This window comes from Pan paniscus, chromosome 10, assembly GCF_029289425.2.
Source record: "Pan paniscus chromosome 10, NHGRI_mPanPan1-v2.0_pri, whole genome shotgun sequence".
NCBI lineage: Eukaryota > Metazoa > Chordata > Mammalia > Primates > Hominidae > Pan > Pan paniscus.
The window spans coordinates 124326854-124342130 of NC_073259.2; the positions used below are offsets into that span (position 1 = coordinate 124326854).

General features: G+C 43.7%; 1 protein-coding gene and 1 long non-coding RNA gene across 4 annotated transcripts in view; one reads left to right on the forward strand and one right to left on the reverse strand.

Moving 5' to 3' along the window:
- MED13L (mediator complex subunit 13L) overlaps positions 1–8509 on the reverse strand; it is a 319479-nt gene extending 310970 nt beyond the window's left edge. For 2 of the 3 annotated variants that reach the window (XM_034934593.3, XM_034934592.3), the window contains exon 1: positions 8333–8509. In XM_034934593.3, coding sequence (XP_034790484.1) covers positions 8333–8404 — 72 coding nt within the window. In that variant the 5' untranslated portion in view covers positions 8405–8509. Of the gene's footprint in view, positions 1–7704; positions 8121–8332 lie in introns of those variants that run through there. The other variant, XM_055096226.2, reaches the window with a different exon arrangement.
- Positions 8510–9203: 694 nt separating this feature from the next.
- On the forward strand, positions 9204–10451 carry LOC129393454 (uncharacterized). Its single transcript, XR_008620317.2, has 2 exons — positions 9204–9766; positions 9901–10451. It is a non-coding gene; the product is annotated as an uncharacterized LOC129393454 (long non-coding RNA).
- Positions 10452–15277: the final 4826 nt, after the last annotated feature.

The following is a 15277-nucleotide window of genomic DNA, read 5'->3' on the forward strand; positions in this document are numbered from 1 at the left end:
GGAGAAGAAAAGATCACAATAATTCTTATTCAGTTTAATATCCTTTTAGATTACCAATTTTTGAAATTTCTACTCCCCATCATAAAACTTGTTCACAATTACATATTTTATTTGAAACAAGTCTGTTACTCCAATTTAATTTTAATATCAAATGTCTTAAATACATTCAACTCAGTGACTTAATACAAATTAAGACTTATTAAGTAAGAAGATCTAATGAAGACTTAAATATTTTCCTGCTTTATCTTCTCCTATCAATTTTTTTTCCCCATCAACTTTTATTTTAAGTTCTGGGGTACATGTGCAGGTTTTGTTACATAGGTAAACGTGTGCCATGGTGACTCGCTGCACAGATTAACCCATCACCTAGGTTTTTTGGTTGTTTTTGTTTTGTTTTGTTTGAAACAGTCTCGTTCTATCATCAGGCTGGAGTGCAGTGGCACAATCTCGGCTCACCGCAACCTCCAACTCCCTAGTTCAAGCGATTCTCCTGTCTCAGCCTCCCGAGTGGCTGGGATTACAGGCACACACCACCACGCCCCGCTACTTTTTGTATTTTCAGTAGAGACGGGGTTTCACCAAGTTGGCCAGGATGGTCTCAATCTCCTGACCTCATGATCAGCCAGCCTCGGCCTCCCAAAGAGCTGGGATTACAGGCCTGAGCACCGCACCCGGCCTATCATCCAGGTATTAAGCCCAGCATCCATTAACTATTCTTCCTGATGCTCTCCCTCCTCCCCGCCCCCCCAATCTACTTTTAAAGTTAAAGCCACAAATTTAAACTATGCAAAAAAAAAAAAAAGACACAAATGAAATTTTGATGCACTCAACTCAAGAGGATCCTTTAACAGTAATGGAGGCAGGGAGCAGCGGCTCATGCCAATAATCCCAACATTTGGGGCGGCTGAGGTGGGAGGACTGCTTGAGCCCACTGCACTCCAGCCTTAGTGACACAGGGAGACTGTCTCAAAAACAAAACAAAACAAAACAGACAAAAAAGAAAAACAGTAATGGAGTTTTACTATACTGAAAAATAGTACAAAATGTAGAAAGCTGTCAGCCAAGGCTCTGCGCTATTTCAAAGTAGTAGAAATACAGTTTTAATTAGATTCTACACCACAATTCATCTAGAATGAGAAATAAACACTGAGAAATATACATAGTAAACCAGAGTATGGAAATGCCAATGAAATAACATTTTGCCTTGGACACAACTGACTCTCCTGTCATCTAGAAAGAAGTCAATGAAAAAATACAAGGCAGTTTTCTTTTTTTTTTCAAACTAGAATCAAAATATATTCTAAAAAGCACTTTATTAACTTAAAAAAAGGAGGACAACTCTACTCCAACAAAGATAACTAAAACATGCTAATATAAATGCAAGAAAAACAGGAGTTCCTAAAGGAGGATTATTACAGCTAATATGTGAGGATAAAATCTATTCTATACCACAGATAATTTTTTTTTTTTTTTTTTTTGAGACAGACTCTTGCTCTGTCGCCAGGCTGGAGTGCAGTGGCACCATCTCGGCTCACTGAAACCTCTGCCTCCTGGAATCAAGCGATTCCCCTGCCTCAGCCTCCCAAGTAGCTGGGACTACAGACGCGCACCACCACACCCAGCTAATTATTTTCTATTTTTAGTAGAGACGGGGTTTCACCATGTTGGCCAGGATGGTCTCAATCTCCTGACCTCGTGATCTGCCTGCCTTGGCCTCCCCGCAAAGTGATGGGATTACAGGCTTGAGCCACCACGCCCAGCTAGATAATCTTAAAGTTCAGTAATAAAACAAGGGAGTGAAGGAACACGAATTTTAAACTATTTTTCTATCAACTAAAGCAAAGACAGAAAACGCTGATGTACATGACTTCATACTAAACAAAAATTGGGCAAGCATACATATTTCATTCATGCAAATGAGTCTGAATTTACAATTCGTTTATGTTAATATTTACTAAGATTAATGAAATATCATCTCCCCTATGTAATGAAGTGAATTCCCCCAACAGAACAAAGCTAACACCTTTAAATCTTTCAAATAAACAATGAAAGTATATATACTATAAAAGAAAATTATCAGCCGGGCGCGGTGGGTAATCCCAGCACTTTGGGAGGCCGAGACGGGCGGATCACAAGGTCAAGAGATAGAGACCATCCTGGCCAACATGGTGAAACCCCATCTCTACTAAAAAATACAAAAATTAGCTGGGCATAGTGGCGCACGCCTGTAGTCCCAGCTACTCGGGAGGCTGAGGCAGGAAAACCGCTTGAACCCAGGAGGCGGAGGTTGCAGCGAGGCGACTTCGCACCACTGCACTCCAGCCTGGAGACAGAGCGAGACTCCATCTCAAAAAAAAAAAAAAAAGAAAGAAAATTATCTGAACAAGCTCAGAAAGAAGTTAAATGACTCAAGAGGGGGGAAAATGTCCTAAATTCCAAGAACACATACAAATACTGATTCGCTAATTCTGAAACTCTAAGCAAGTCCTATGAAACAAATACGTGTGCGTGTGTGCGTGCGCTAGAATACTATACAGACTTTTAGGCTACCCAACTACCTCACTTTGAAATACATTAAATATAATTTCTTAAAATAGAAATGTTATTATGACAGGCACACCTGTAATCCCAGCACTTTGGGAGGCCGAGGCGGGAGGATCACGAGGTCAGGAGATCGAGACCATCCTGGCTAACATGGTGAAACCCCATCGCTACTAAACATACAAAAAAAAAATTAGCCAGACATGGTGGCAGGCGCCTGTAGTCCCAGCTACTCGGGAGGCTGAGGCAGGAGAATGGCGTGAACCCGGGAGGCTGAGGCAGGAGAATGGCGTGAACCCGGGAGGCGGAGCTTGCAGTGAGCCGCGATCGCGCCACTGCACTCCAGCCTGGGCCACAGAGCCAGACTCCGTCTCAAAAAAAAAAAAAAAAAAGAAACGTTATGACAAAACAGAAATGCTGGTGGCCAACATCACACAACAGTTTGTAAAGCAGATCTGCACAAAATACATCTGAAATAAATGACACTAATAACAATGTTGCATGTATTTTTTTCTTCATTTCTACGGTTGCAATGCACAGTTCAATAACAGTAATACCTAATAGTCAACCATACTACTAATTCTCATAAAATCTGTCTAATCTGGCTAACTGGTTAGCTCCTGTGAAATAAATGTATCATTCACTTTCAAAAAAAAAACACACACACACAAATCAGTACTCCTACTACTAGCTTAAAGAAGGGGAACATTGTTATTATTGTTATTTTCTTCAATCAAAAATAAGTCGAATGTTTCAAAAAAAATCTACTCTATCTTTGATTCAAAGTTGACAGACAGCTGAATTAACTGCTCATAAAAAATCAACAATTTTTCTGTTGTCTAAGTTTCTCTATAAATATGTAAATAGTAATATTTACATATTTTCATTGAGATGAGTTTCATCTCAATTTTAAATTATTAGGCAAAAATAATTATAGAACAAAATTAACTTAGTTATCACAATTTATAGCACTAGTACAAACTGGTGAGAGAGATCTCTGAAAGTGGTAAGGAATACAATTAAAAACCAGGCTGGCCGGGCACAGTGGCTCATGCCTGTAATCCCAGCACTTTGGGAGGCCGAGGCAGGCGGATCACAAGGTCAGGAGTTCCAGAGCAGCCTGACCAACATGGTGAAACCCCATTTCTATTAAAAACACAAATAAATTAGACAGGCATGGTGGCAGGCGCCTGTAATCCCAGCTCCTAGGAGGCTGAGGCAAGAGAATCCCTTGAACCCGGGAGTTGAATGTTGCAGTGAGCCAAGACTCCACCAGCCTGGGTGACACAGTGGGACTCCGGTCTCAAAAAAAAACCAAAACAAAAAAAAAAAAATGATAAGCTATATAAGCACCTGGCATAAATTCAATAAATACATACTATCCTAAACACACCCCCTTGCCCATTCTTCTCACAAAGAATAGGCCCTACCTAACTTCTTCCCAGTGAGTACTTCAAGCAACATCCACAGCAAAATATTTGTAGCATACAGGCCTAAGGTACATTATTGTCTCTTTAAAATTATGAACTCATCACACATACAAATGGCTCTTTAAAACAGTCCAGTAAACTGCTACACTATGCCTTAAATTGCTGTCTATTATGTACTTAAAAATATTTACTAGCAATTGGAGGTTAATACGGCAACTATTACCGGGTGGCAATTATTGCTATTAAAAATATATAAATACTGTAACACCATGTGCTACTAACAACAAAATGCTAAACCGAAAACATATATTAACAAATTGTAAATATTTTCATTACAGAAAATGATAGCCAGGCGTAGTGGCTCATGCCTGTAATCCCAGCACTTTGGGAGGCTGAGGCAGGTGGATCACCTGAGGTCGGGAGTTTGAGACCAGCCTGACCAATATGGAGAAACCCTGTCTCTACTAAAAATACAAAATTAGCCGGGCGTGGTGGCGCATGCCTGTAATCCCAGGTATTCCGGAGGCTGAGGGAGGAGAATCGCTAGAACCTGGGAGGCAGAGGTTGCGGTGAACTGAGACGGCACCTTTGCACTCCAGCCTGAGCAACAAGGCGAAACTCCGTCTCAAAAAAATAAAAAATAAAAAGAAAGAAAATGAACCATCATGGAAAAAAATGCTTTAAACATAAATTATAAAATCACAATGAACTGGTACAAAAAAATACCTTGTGTATTTTGGCACTTTGAAAATTAGAGAAATCATTCCCTTTTCCTAATTTCCATTTTATAGTCCACCCTAGTTTGTTCTAGCGCAAAAAAAAAAAAAATTCAGACTTTCTACATTTACAACTATCTTCCCATTCTGCAAAAAAATCCCTTAAGACAAAAAGAAAGTAGGTCAACAATAGATTACCTTAAAAGCTTCAAATACAGAACTAACGGTCTTCAATAGGAATTATGTACTAATGGGTGTACTAGTGTCTCAATTCAGCAAGAATTTGAGATTATCACCCAATTGTCCATAGTCAGGAAGATTCTAAGCAAATAAAACATGAAAGTGGAGCATACATATCTAAGAACTAGAGACCACTCCCTCATATCAAAGAGCACATATTTAAATCTAGTTAAAGGGCACAAAATCACTTTCTCCATATTACCTCAATAGAGAAAAATAAATGTCTACTTAACATCCAGAAATTATGTCTTCTCACAAGAATGAGTTCACATACCATAGGGTGCACTGTTACACTTTTCAAAAAGGCAGATTTAACACACTTTTAACTGAATGATTAACTGAGTGAATATATAAAAAGTCACCCAGAAATGTGACGGACAGCATAAGAAAATAGTTTTGAGTCAGAAAGGCACAGGCAGGCATGCACTTAATGCAGCAGCTACAAATCTCACAGCAGTTAGAATAAGAAACTCATACAATGACCCATATCATATATACACAATGGCATTTTTCACACGTTAGGAAAAGGGAATGGATGCTGAAAAATTAATTTAAGAAATTTGATTCCGTGCAGTAAAAAATCAGAAAATAAGTAAAAGACTAGCAGAAATCTTAAAGTGTCTGATTGATTGCACAATCAACTATTGGTAAGCCATAATGAACACCTCAAGGTAATGGAAACTGGGTGGGTATTACCAAGGTACAGAACTTAATCTCTTATTTCAATCTAACTAATGAGAGTATCTAGGTAAATTCTTTATAAATACTTTTCTCTGCAAAAAAAAAACAAAACAAAACAAAACAAAAACCCTGCAGGCCAAAAGAAAAAAATGCATGCTATTATTAAACCATAAAGCGTTCTTATAAAAAACATGATTTTGAACAAGGGATTACATCTCCTTCAGAAATAACTATGATATACAATGTACTTTGGGCAACATATTTTTAATATTCCAGGTTGCTACTGCTGTATAGCATTTTCAAAAAAAAAAATCTCAATTTGGAATCAGAAAAATGTACAAGTCAGCAGTTTAATTAATTTACATTTCTTCAATAGCACCTTATCCACACTCCACGTACAAGAGAATGAAGACATTCTACGTTCCTTTAAAAAAAAAATCAACTAAGCATTTCTATGGTTCTCTAGTTCAAAGTTGCTACTTAAAAAATAATTCTTTTTAAAAAAGCATATTCAAAAATCAATCCCTTGGTTTAAAGAGGTTTAGGGGAGAAATATCTCAAACACAAACCTTTAGTCAATCAAAATCAAAGTACAGAATCCTCTCCTACGAAATTGCTTCTCCAAAAGAATCTCAAGCATTTTATCTCTGTAACGTTATCATCCTTACTTAAGCTTTAAAAAAAAAAAAAGATAAAAGAAACGATATACCCTAAAGACTGACTATACATATACTTTCATTTGTCTACAGAATCCGTATATACACAGCCATTACCAGTCAGCATAATATATGATAATTTGGGAGATCGCTCTACTTGGTTATTTTAATTACCTGTAAGTGTCAATGTGGTCACCAGTAACCACACAAAAACCATTTTAAATACCCCTTGATCAATATGTTTGCTAATCTATGGAAGTCCCTGAACCTGACTGATACTAAATGATAAGACTGAGGAGGGAAAAAGTTGAGGCAAAAGGGGGTTTTACTCCCACATACCAAAAAACCAAGGGAAAATTATCACAATACTAAGAGAAAAAATTCCAACTTATAAATGAATTTTAAGATTAAATATCTGGATTAAAATATTTCATTTTAAAAAATTTACCTGATTTTACTAGAGTGGGAGCAATGATACTATGTCTTTGTAGGTAAAAATCACGTGTTGATTTTTTGGTCTGCATTGTAACACATTTAATAAAGTAACACTTTCATTTGAAAAGTTGGCGAGAATTTGCATTTCTCCATTAGTCTCATAGCAAAAAGGCATCTATGCCACCCACAATTAAATGTAACTAATTACAATTTGAACACTAAATTATTTATCCAGTGTAAACAAGGATTAAGAGGGAAATAATGCTTCTATCTACAGCGGGGGTTACAGAAAATAATTTCCAAAATGCATGCTCTCCAAAAGGGACTCACCTCCCCCCCAAAAAAAACAGGGTACACAACTTAAAATAAGTTGGGTGTTTTTAAGGCTAAATTAAATAAACCGTTCAGCCAATTTTCCAATTATATTCTACGCTTGAAACGTAATTGCCTTACATCTGTTTACAAATCTTTGCTCAATATTTAAACAAATTCGTACTCTCCTGGGCACATAGCTATACATACAGTAACTCATGCACAAAGCACATATTTAAAGACCACGCACTGCAATTATTAGCCTAAACGCCAGGTTTAACAACGTGAATGTTTTCAGAGGTAGGTAATACGACCCAATAAAAAGCAAAGATGGCATTTACCACCAAATGTCACTGCCACCGCCAGGAAAAGAGTTGCTGGAGCCCTATACATTTTTAATTTCGATGAATCTAGACACCGTCGGCGGGTGCCAGGCTTCCACGAGAACAATTGACACCCTAACTGCTTCAAGATTAAGGCAGGCGATTCAAATCCGAAGGAAAAGTTGTCAATTATCAGAGCGCGAGAGAGGCGAAGGCAGATAAAAGCGATGTTATCAAACCGACCAGCTTGTTGCTTTTGTGTGTGTGTGTGTGTGTGTGTGTGTATGTGTGTGTGTGGATTCGTTGTTAGGATAGAGAAAAACAGTTTTTAAAAGACACAGGAGGAGAGAAAGAAAAAAGCTTTCTCCACCTTCCGTCGGCTCGGTGCAATGGCTTTACGGCTCTCCAGCATAGTAAGCCCCGAGAGGCAGGCGGCTGTCGATGTTTACAATCGCGGGAGCTTCGGGTGCAAGAGTCCTTTCCTGACACAATCGCATTCAATCAACTATTTTAGGGCGAAATTGCAGGTGTCATTATGGAATTTAAAAAAATTCAAAAGGCAGGCGGGCGGGCAGGCAGCCGATCCGACAACGGGGGAAGAGGTTGCCGATCGGAGGCGCGGCAGCACAAGGCAAAGCCTTCCACATTTACGGGGGGAAAAAAGGGGGGAAAGGGGAGGAGAAGGGGAGTGCGATTGCAACACAGGGTGGGCGTTCGAAGTGCGACCCAGAATCCGCAGCTCCGAGACTTCCACATGCAAATTCCACGCCGAGCGCCGCGCTCACAAATGATTTTTAAAGAGCCAAATAAACACTGGATGGGATCCAAGGCGAGAGAGAGACGATCCAAAAGGGGGAGAATCGGCGAGAGGCGAACGGCGGGGAGACGCGAGGGAGGGGCGAAGTCCCGGCGGCGGGAGGAGAAAGTTGGTCGGCGGCGGAGGTCGGGGACCCCCCCCTTCCCCGGCACAGCCCCCTCCCCGCAGCCCGGCTACTCACCAGCGAAAAGAGGTTGGAGTGACAATCCTCCAGGCTCGCCCCGTTCGCCACCCAGTTCGCTGCGGCAGTCATGATCCTCCGCGAGCCCGGCCGCCAGAGCGGGGCATGTCGGAGCGAGGCGTCCGAGGCGAGGCCGGGCCGGGCGGCGGCGCCTCGCCGGGGAGCGCGGGGCGGCCGGGCCGCCGCCGCCGCCGGGGGAGGGCGCGAGGGCCGGCGGGCAGGCGGGAGGCGCCGCGGCGACGCCGCGCCGGGGGCGGCGGGCCCGGGCTGGCGGGGGGGTCCGCGGCGGCCGCGCGGCTCCTTCCTGCTCGGGCGGCGGCGGCGGCTGCGGCGGCTTCGGCGGCGGCGGGGGGCGCTGTCCGTGCGGCCCGGCGCCCTCCCCGCCTCTCAGGGCCGCCGCTGCCTCCCGGGCCGGCGCTGCGGGCCGGCCACCGCCTCCGCCTTCCCTGCTCCTCAGCCGCCGCCGCCGCCGCTGCTGCCGCTGCCGCCGCCTTGTTTATCTCCAGCCACCGACTCCCCCTCGGCCCCCGCCGGCGCGCGAGGGGAGGCGAGCCCCGGAGCCGCCGCCGCCGCCTCGGAGCCGCCGCCGCCGCGGAGCGCGAACTCGCGAAGGGGGGGGTGCGGACGAAGCCAGCGGGCGACCCCGGCAGCCGAGCGACGTCCCCTCCTTCCTCTTCCTCCCCCACCCCCCCCTCCTCCCCAGTCAGCCTCGCTTCTCCTCCCTCCCCGGGCTCGCTTGCTCTGACAGCAATGGCGGCCGCCGACCGCGGCTCGGCCCGCCATTGGCTGGCGCTTGGTCACGTGACGGGCGCCGGCCGCGCGGGGGGAGCGAGGGGCGGGCGGGGGAGGGGTCCGGAGTGGCGGCGGCGGCGGCGGCTCGCGGGAGGCGCTGCTGAGCTGAGCGCGGCCGGGTCCTCGGGCCGGGAAGAGGGAGGGAGGGAGGCGGAGAGGGAGAGAAAGAAGTGCGGGCGGCCGGGCTCCCCGGCGGGCGGCGGACTGCCGGCCCGTGGCTGCCGTGGGCTGCCCCTCGTGGCCGCCCCGCCCCCTCGCGGTGCACTGATCGTGGCGGGGCGGGACCGTGGGTCCCGGGCGCGCCCGTGGTGGCCGCGGAGGAGGGCGCGGGACCCCCGGCCTGTGCCCTCGCAGCCCAGGCCGGCTGGCGTGGCGCGGCGGCCGGGATGTGGGCCAGGCAGCGGGTCCGAGTGCCCTGGGGAATGTGTCCTCAGAGGCTCGCGCGGCCGTCCGCCTTTTGCAGAGGAGAAAACTGAAGCACAAAGGGATTAAATCACTTGCCCGAGGTCGCACACTTGGGAAGAGGAGTCCAGATTCGAACCCGCGCACAGTGAAGCCAAGCTCTTGGACAAGGTTTCACAGGCTTCGCCCAGGGATATTCACGGCTGCCATAGACGGAGCGCTTACTGTGTTCCAGGCACTGTGCGTTTAATACAGAAATGTTTATTGAGCCCTTACTCCTAGTTACTGTGTGCACTCATTCATTCATTCATTCATTCATTCCATAAATGTTTCCTGAGCTCCTGCTGTGTGCCAGAATCTGTTATAACTTCCAGGCACTGTGCTAAGGCCGTGTTGGGAGCAGACCCTTCTTCCTGGCGTCATTCATTCAATAACCAACATTTCCTGAGAGTATATGGCCTGGGAGTCCGGAGGAGTGCTGCTATGAAGAGAAGCTCTCCCAGTCCTCAAGAAATGGATCCCCGAAAAGGGGGAGGAGAAAACAATGTCTTCACTAATACGCCTCCAAACATGGAACAATCAGCTGTTTCAGGTAGATTAAGCTAAAAGAGGAAGAGTCGATGGCTGGCACAGTGGCTCACGCCGGTAATCCTAGCCGAGGTTTAAGACCAGCCTGAGCAATGTAGCAAGAACCCCCGTCATGACAAAAAAAATAAAATACGAAAATTAGCCAGGCGTAGTGTGGCATGTGCCTGTAGCCCTAGCTACTCGAAAGGCTGAGGTGGGAGGATAACTTGAGCCCTGGAGGCAGAGGCTGCAGTGAGCCCAGTGAGCCGAGATCGCATCACCGTACTCCAGCCTGAGTGACACAGAGAGGCCCTGTCTCAAAAAAAAAAAAAAAAAAAAAAAAAAGGAAGAGTAGAAAGCAGGGAAGAGATGAGAGTGTATAATAAGAGAAGTCTTAAGACACGTGAACTGAGTTTTGGAACTACCACAAATACTGCTAAAGCAAAACTCATGAGCAACATGTTATAATGTGTATTATCATGCAACATATTGTTACAATGAATGTCGTTACCTACATTATTTCACATAATCCGCAGAACAACCACCTAAAGTAGATACTGTTATTATTCTTAGGCTGTAATTAGGTAAAACTCAGAGGTGTGCAGTGACATCTCCAATCTCTCAGTTAGTACATGGCTCAAACCCAGGTCCATCTGACTCCAGAGCCCGAGCATGAATTCAGGAGGCTCCTTAGAAAGATGCCTCTGGCTGGCTTTGCCATCCCTCTAATTGCATTATTTTGACCAACATAGTTTAACTCTTTGAGCCTCATTTCCTAATCTCAAAAATTGATCCTGATTGCTGACCCAATGACCTCAGGCCAATATTGAGAATTTCTATTAAGATACTGTTGATGAGCAGATGCAGTCGCTCACGCTTGTAATCCGTGCACTTTGGAAGGCCAAGGCGGACAGACCAACTGAGGTGAGGAGCTCGAGACCAGCCTGGCCAACATGATGAAACCCTGTCTCTACTAAAAATACTAAAAATACAAAAATTAGCCGGGTGTGGTGGCGTGTGCCTGTAGTCCCAGCTGCTTGGGAGGCTGAGACAAGAGAATCGTTTGAACCCAGGAAGCAGAGGTTGCAGCGAGCAGAGATTGCACCACTACACACCAGCCTGGGCGACAGAGTGAGACTCCATCAAAAAAAAAATAAATAAATAAATAAATAAATAAAGATACTGTTGATAAAAGTAAAAAAAAAAAAAAAAAAAACCACTCTGTCAACATACACGGTGTTACTTAGGCCTGAGCAATTCGAGGGTATAATGCCCGTCATATCCAGATTCCATATATTTACATCAGAGGTGAAGGTAGTTTTATCCTACTCACCTGGTGACCAAATTGTCATTCTTCAGCATGTTTAGGTTTAAGTAGAAATAGTAATAGGCCAGGTGCAGTGGCTCACACCTGTAGTCCCAGCACTTTGGGAGGCCAAGGCCAGCGGATAGCTTGAGTCCAGGAATTCAAGACCAGCCAAGGCAACATGACAAACTCCCATCTCTACAAAAGAATTAGCTGGGTGCTCACCTGTAGTCCCAGCTACCTGGGAGGCTGAGATAGGAGGATCGCTTGAGCCTAGGAATTTGAGGCTACAGTGAGCCATGATCTTGCCACTGCACTTCAGCCTGTGTGACGGAGACCCTCTCTCGAAAAATCAAATAATAATGATAAATCTTTCAGAGCAAAACCTAATAGAAACATGAATAAAGGACTTGGACAGTTTACAGAATAGAGAAGACCAGCTTTTAAATGCAGTCATGTACTACATTTCGGACAACAATGGACCACATATATGACAATGGTCCCATAAGATTATAATACCATATTTGTACTGTACTTTTTCTAAGCTTAGATGTGTTTAGATACACAAACACCATTATATTACAACTGCCTACAGTATTCAGTACAGTAACATGCCATACAGGTTTGTAGCCTAGGAGCAATAGGCTATACCATTTAGCCTAGCTGTGTAGTAGACTATCTCATCTAGGTTTGTGCAAGTGCACTTTATGATGTTTGCACAATGAGGAAATCACCAATGTTACATTTCTCAGAACACATCCCCATCATTTACACTTGATTGTATATAAAATGATACTCAACCTCACTCGTTGTTATTGGCTGAATGTTTGTGTCCTCCCCAAACTTCATATGTTGAAACTCTACTCACCACTGTAAAGATATTTGAAGGTGGAGCCCTTGGGAGGTAATTAGCATAAGAGTGGAGCCCTCGTGATGGAATTAGTGCCCTTATAGGAAGAGACACAAGGGAGTTTGCTTCTCTCTCTCTACTGTGTGAAGACATAACCAAGAAGAGGGTCCTTACCAGGAACTGAAATGGCCAGCACCTGATCGTGGACTTCCCAGCCCCCAGAACTGTGTGAAGTAAATGTCTGTTGTTTAAAGCCACCCAGTCTATGGTAATTTGTTATAGCAGCTGGAGCCAACTAACACACTCATCATAAGAAAAAGCGGAAATTAAAGCCACAAGAAGTATTGACAGTATTTTAAAAGCTTAGACAAATGTAGAGAGAAGTAGGACTCTCATACACTGCTGGTGAGAATATAAATTAACACCATAGCTTTGGATGTCCGTTCAACTAGCATCAAAATCTATAATGCACACAGCCTTTGACCCAGCTGTTCGACTTCTAGAAGTTTATCCAACAGAGATACTTGTACGATTGTATAAAGACATGCAGTGCAGGGATATGAACTATAGCATTGTTTGTAGGGTACAAACTAGAAACATGTCCATCATTTGGGGAATAGTTAACAATATAATTTAATCCCATGCAGCCATTAAAAATAATGAGTTAGTGCTATTTGCACTAATATGGAATAATCTCAAAAATAGATTATTTATTGAGATACCTCAGGAAGGGTAACAAGAAACTAGTAGTAACATTAGTTGCCTCTAAGGAGGGGAACTAGGGGGACTGGGAGTTGGAGTGGGATTACTTTTTACCATACTGTTTGCATTTTCTTTTTTCCTTTGTTTAAAATAACCAAATGTTGGCCGGGTGCTGTGGCTCATGCCTGCAATCCTAGAATTCTAGAACTGGGAGGACAAGGTGAGTGGATAATTTGAGGTCAGGAGTTCAAGACCAGCCTGGCCAACATGGTGAAACCCCATCTCTACTAAAAATACAGAAATTAGGCGGGCATGGTGATGCGTGCCTATAATCCCAGCTGTTTGGAAAGCTGAGACAGGAGATTGCTTGAACCTGGGAGGTGGAGGTTGCAGTGAGCCAAGCTCCTGTCACTGCACTCTAAACTCTAACCTGGGCGATGGAGTGAGCCTCTGTCTCAAAAATAAATAAATAAAATAAAATAACCAAATGTATACATAACCATTCAGTGCAGTAAGTTATAAACAACAACAATCAATAAATAAAATTGAAAACAGAGTAATCAATCAAATAGCATCATAAAAGTAAACTTAAAGCAAATAGAGAAAACAAAAAAGAAGAAAGAAAAATACCCTCATCCACAAAGATTTTCTTGGCTGTCAGAGACCCCAAAGAGAAGGAAAAAACACTAGAAGTGCTGCTTGTAGCTGTGCTGACACCATGAATACAGAATGGGAACCCAAGGGCAGCCAGTTGCAGTCTCAAATGCACTACGGAGCAGCCTATGATCCTGGACAAGCCAGACAAACTTTCAGGGCCTCAGTTTCCTCGTGTGTGAAAACAGCAACTCGGGTGATCTTTCAGATCATTTCTAGCAGTGAAATTCTTTGACACTGCACGGTTGAAATTACTGATAAAGATCCACAGAATTCTTACTCAATAGAGAAAGCAATGGGAGTTGATGAGAAACCTCAGGAGATAAGATTAAAAGAAAACAAAACAAAACCATCAACTGACTAACAGGAAGCAGCAAGGAACAAGGCTCACAGACGTCGCAGTCCAGTTCCCTCTGTGGAAGGCACCTGATAACCATCCTCGTGACTTGGTTTCCCCATTTGTGAGATTGCCTGCTGCCCAGCGGGAAACTGAAGTCCCAGGTCTTAGAACGACAGGTTAGTTCCCTTTCGTGGTTACTAAATGTAATGGCAGAGAGAAAATGGAAGCAAAAAATATGACCAGAGGAGGAACCATCTATTAGAAAGACCGCAGGAAGCTGCCAGAGCTGCAGTGTGGGAGCATTTTGCAGGAGTTAAGACTGTCGCTTCAGAATAAGAGACACCTGGGTTCCAATCTCTGCTCTGTTGTGCTCTAGTTGTGCGGCCTCGAGCAGGTCATTTAACCCCTGTGACCCTCATTTCTTCCTGTGCATTGACCTCCCAGAGTGATAGCTCAGGGAAAGTTCTTAGCACAGTGCCTGACTCCAAAGGTGGTGATCAATACATTATAACCCTCACAGCCACTTGTGCATTATACAGGAAGGAGCATCACCCAGTCATATCACATGAAGGGTTTTTCCCTGTATAACCTAAACTTTATTGGATTTATTTCATTGCAAATGACAAAAGTACAGAATGCCAGCTATAAAAATATACCAGGAAAAGGGGAATACTCTTCCCTCTACCCCACTGAGATAACCAAATTTCACACGTGGTTGTAGATAATCACTCTCTTTCCTCCAGACTCATACCAACCAACACAACTTAAAGACACATTTCTAAGGGAATTTTTTTTTTTTTTTACTTTTTATGAAAATGGGATCGTGTCACATATATTACTTTGCAATCTGCTTTTTCCACTTAATAGTTTATCACAAATACACCTCTAGACCTATATATCTGCATCTAACTCATTCTTTTATTAGTTGTGTAATGTTTCATAGAACACCTGTGCCATAATTTATCAATTATTCCCCTATTCCTGAACATTCAGGGATTTTCCAGTGTTTTCCTACTTTAAATAAGGGTGCAATAAATAGCCTTATCCATATATCCTTATGTACCGACAGTTTTATTCCTGTAGAATAAAATCCCCAAAATAGGATTGCTTTTTTATTGTTAATAAATGTGTGTTTTTATTGTTAATAAATACAGCCAGAAGACTTCCCTCAAAGGTTGCAGCAATTCACATTTCACAGTCCCTGGAGCTATGCAGGAAGAGTGTACACTTCCTTACAATTTTGCCAGCATTTGGATGTTGCCAAATCTTTTAAAATTGTTGCCAACCTGATAGGTGAAAAAATGGTATCGTTTGTTTGCTTTTTTTTTTTTT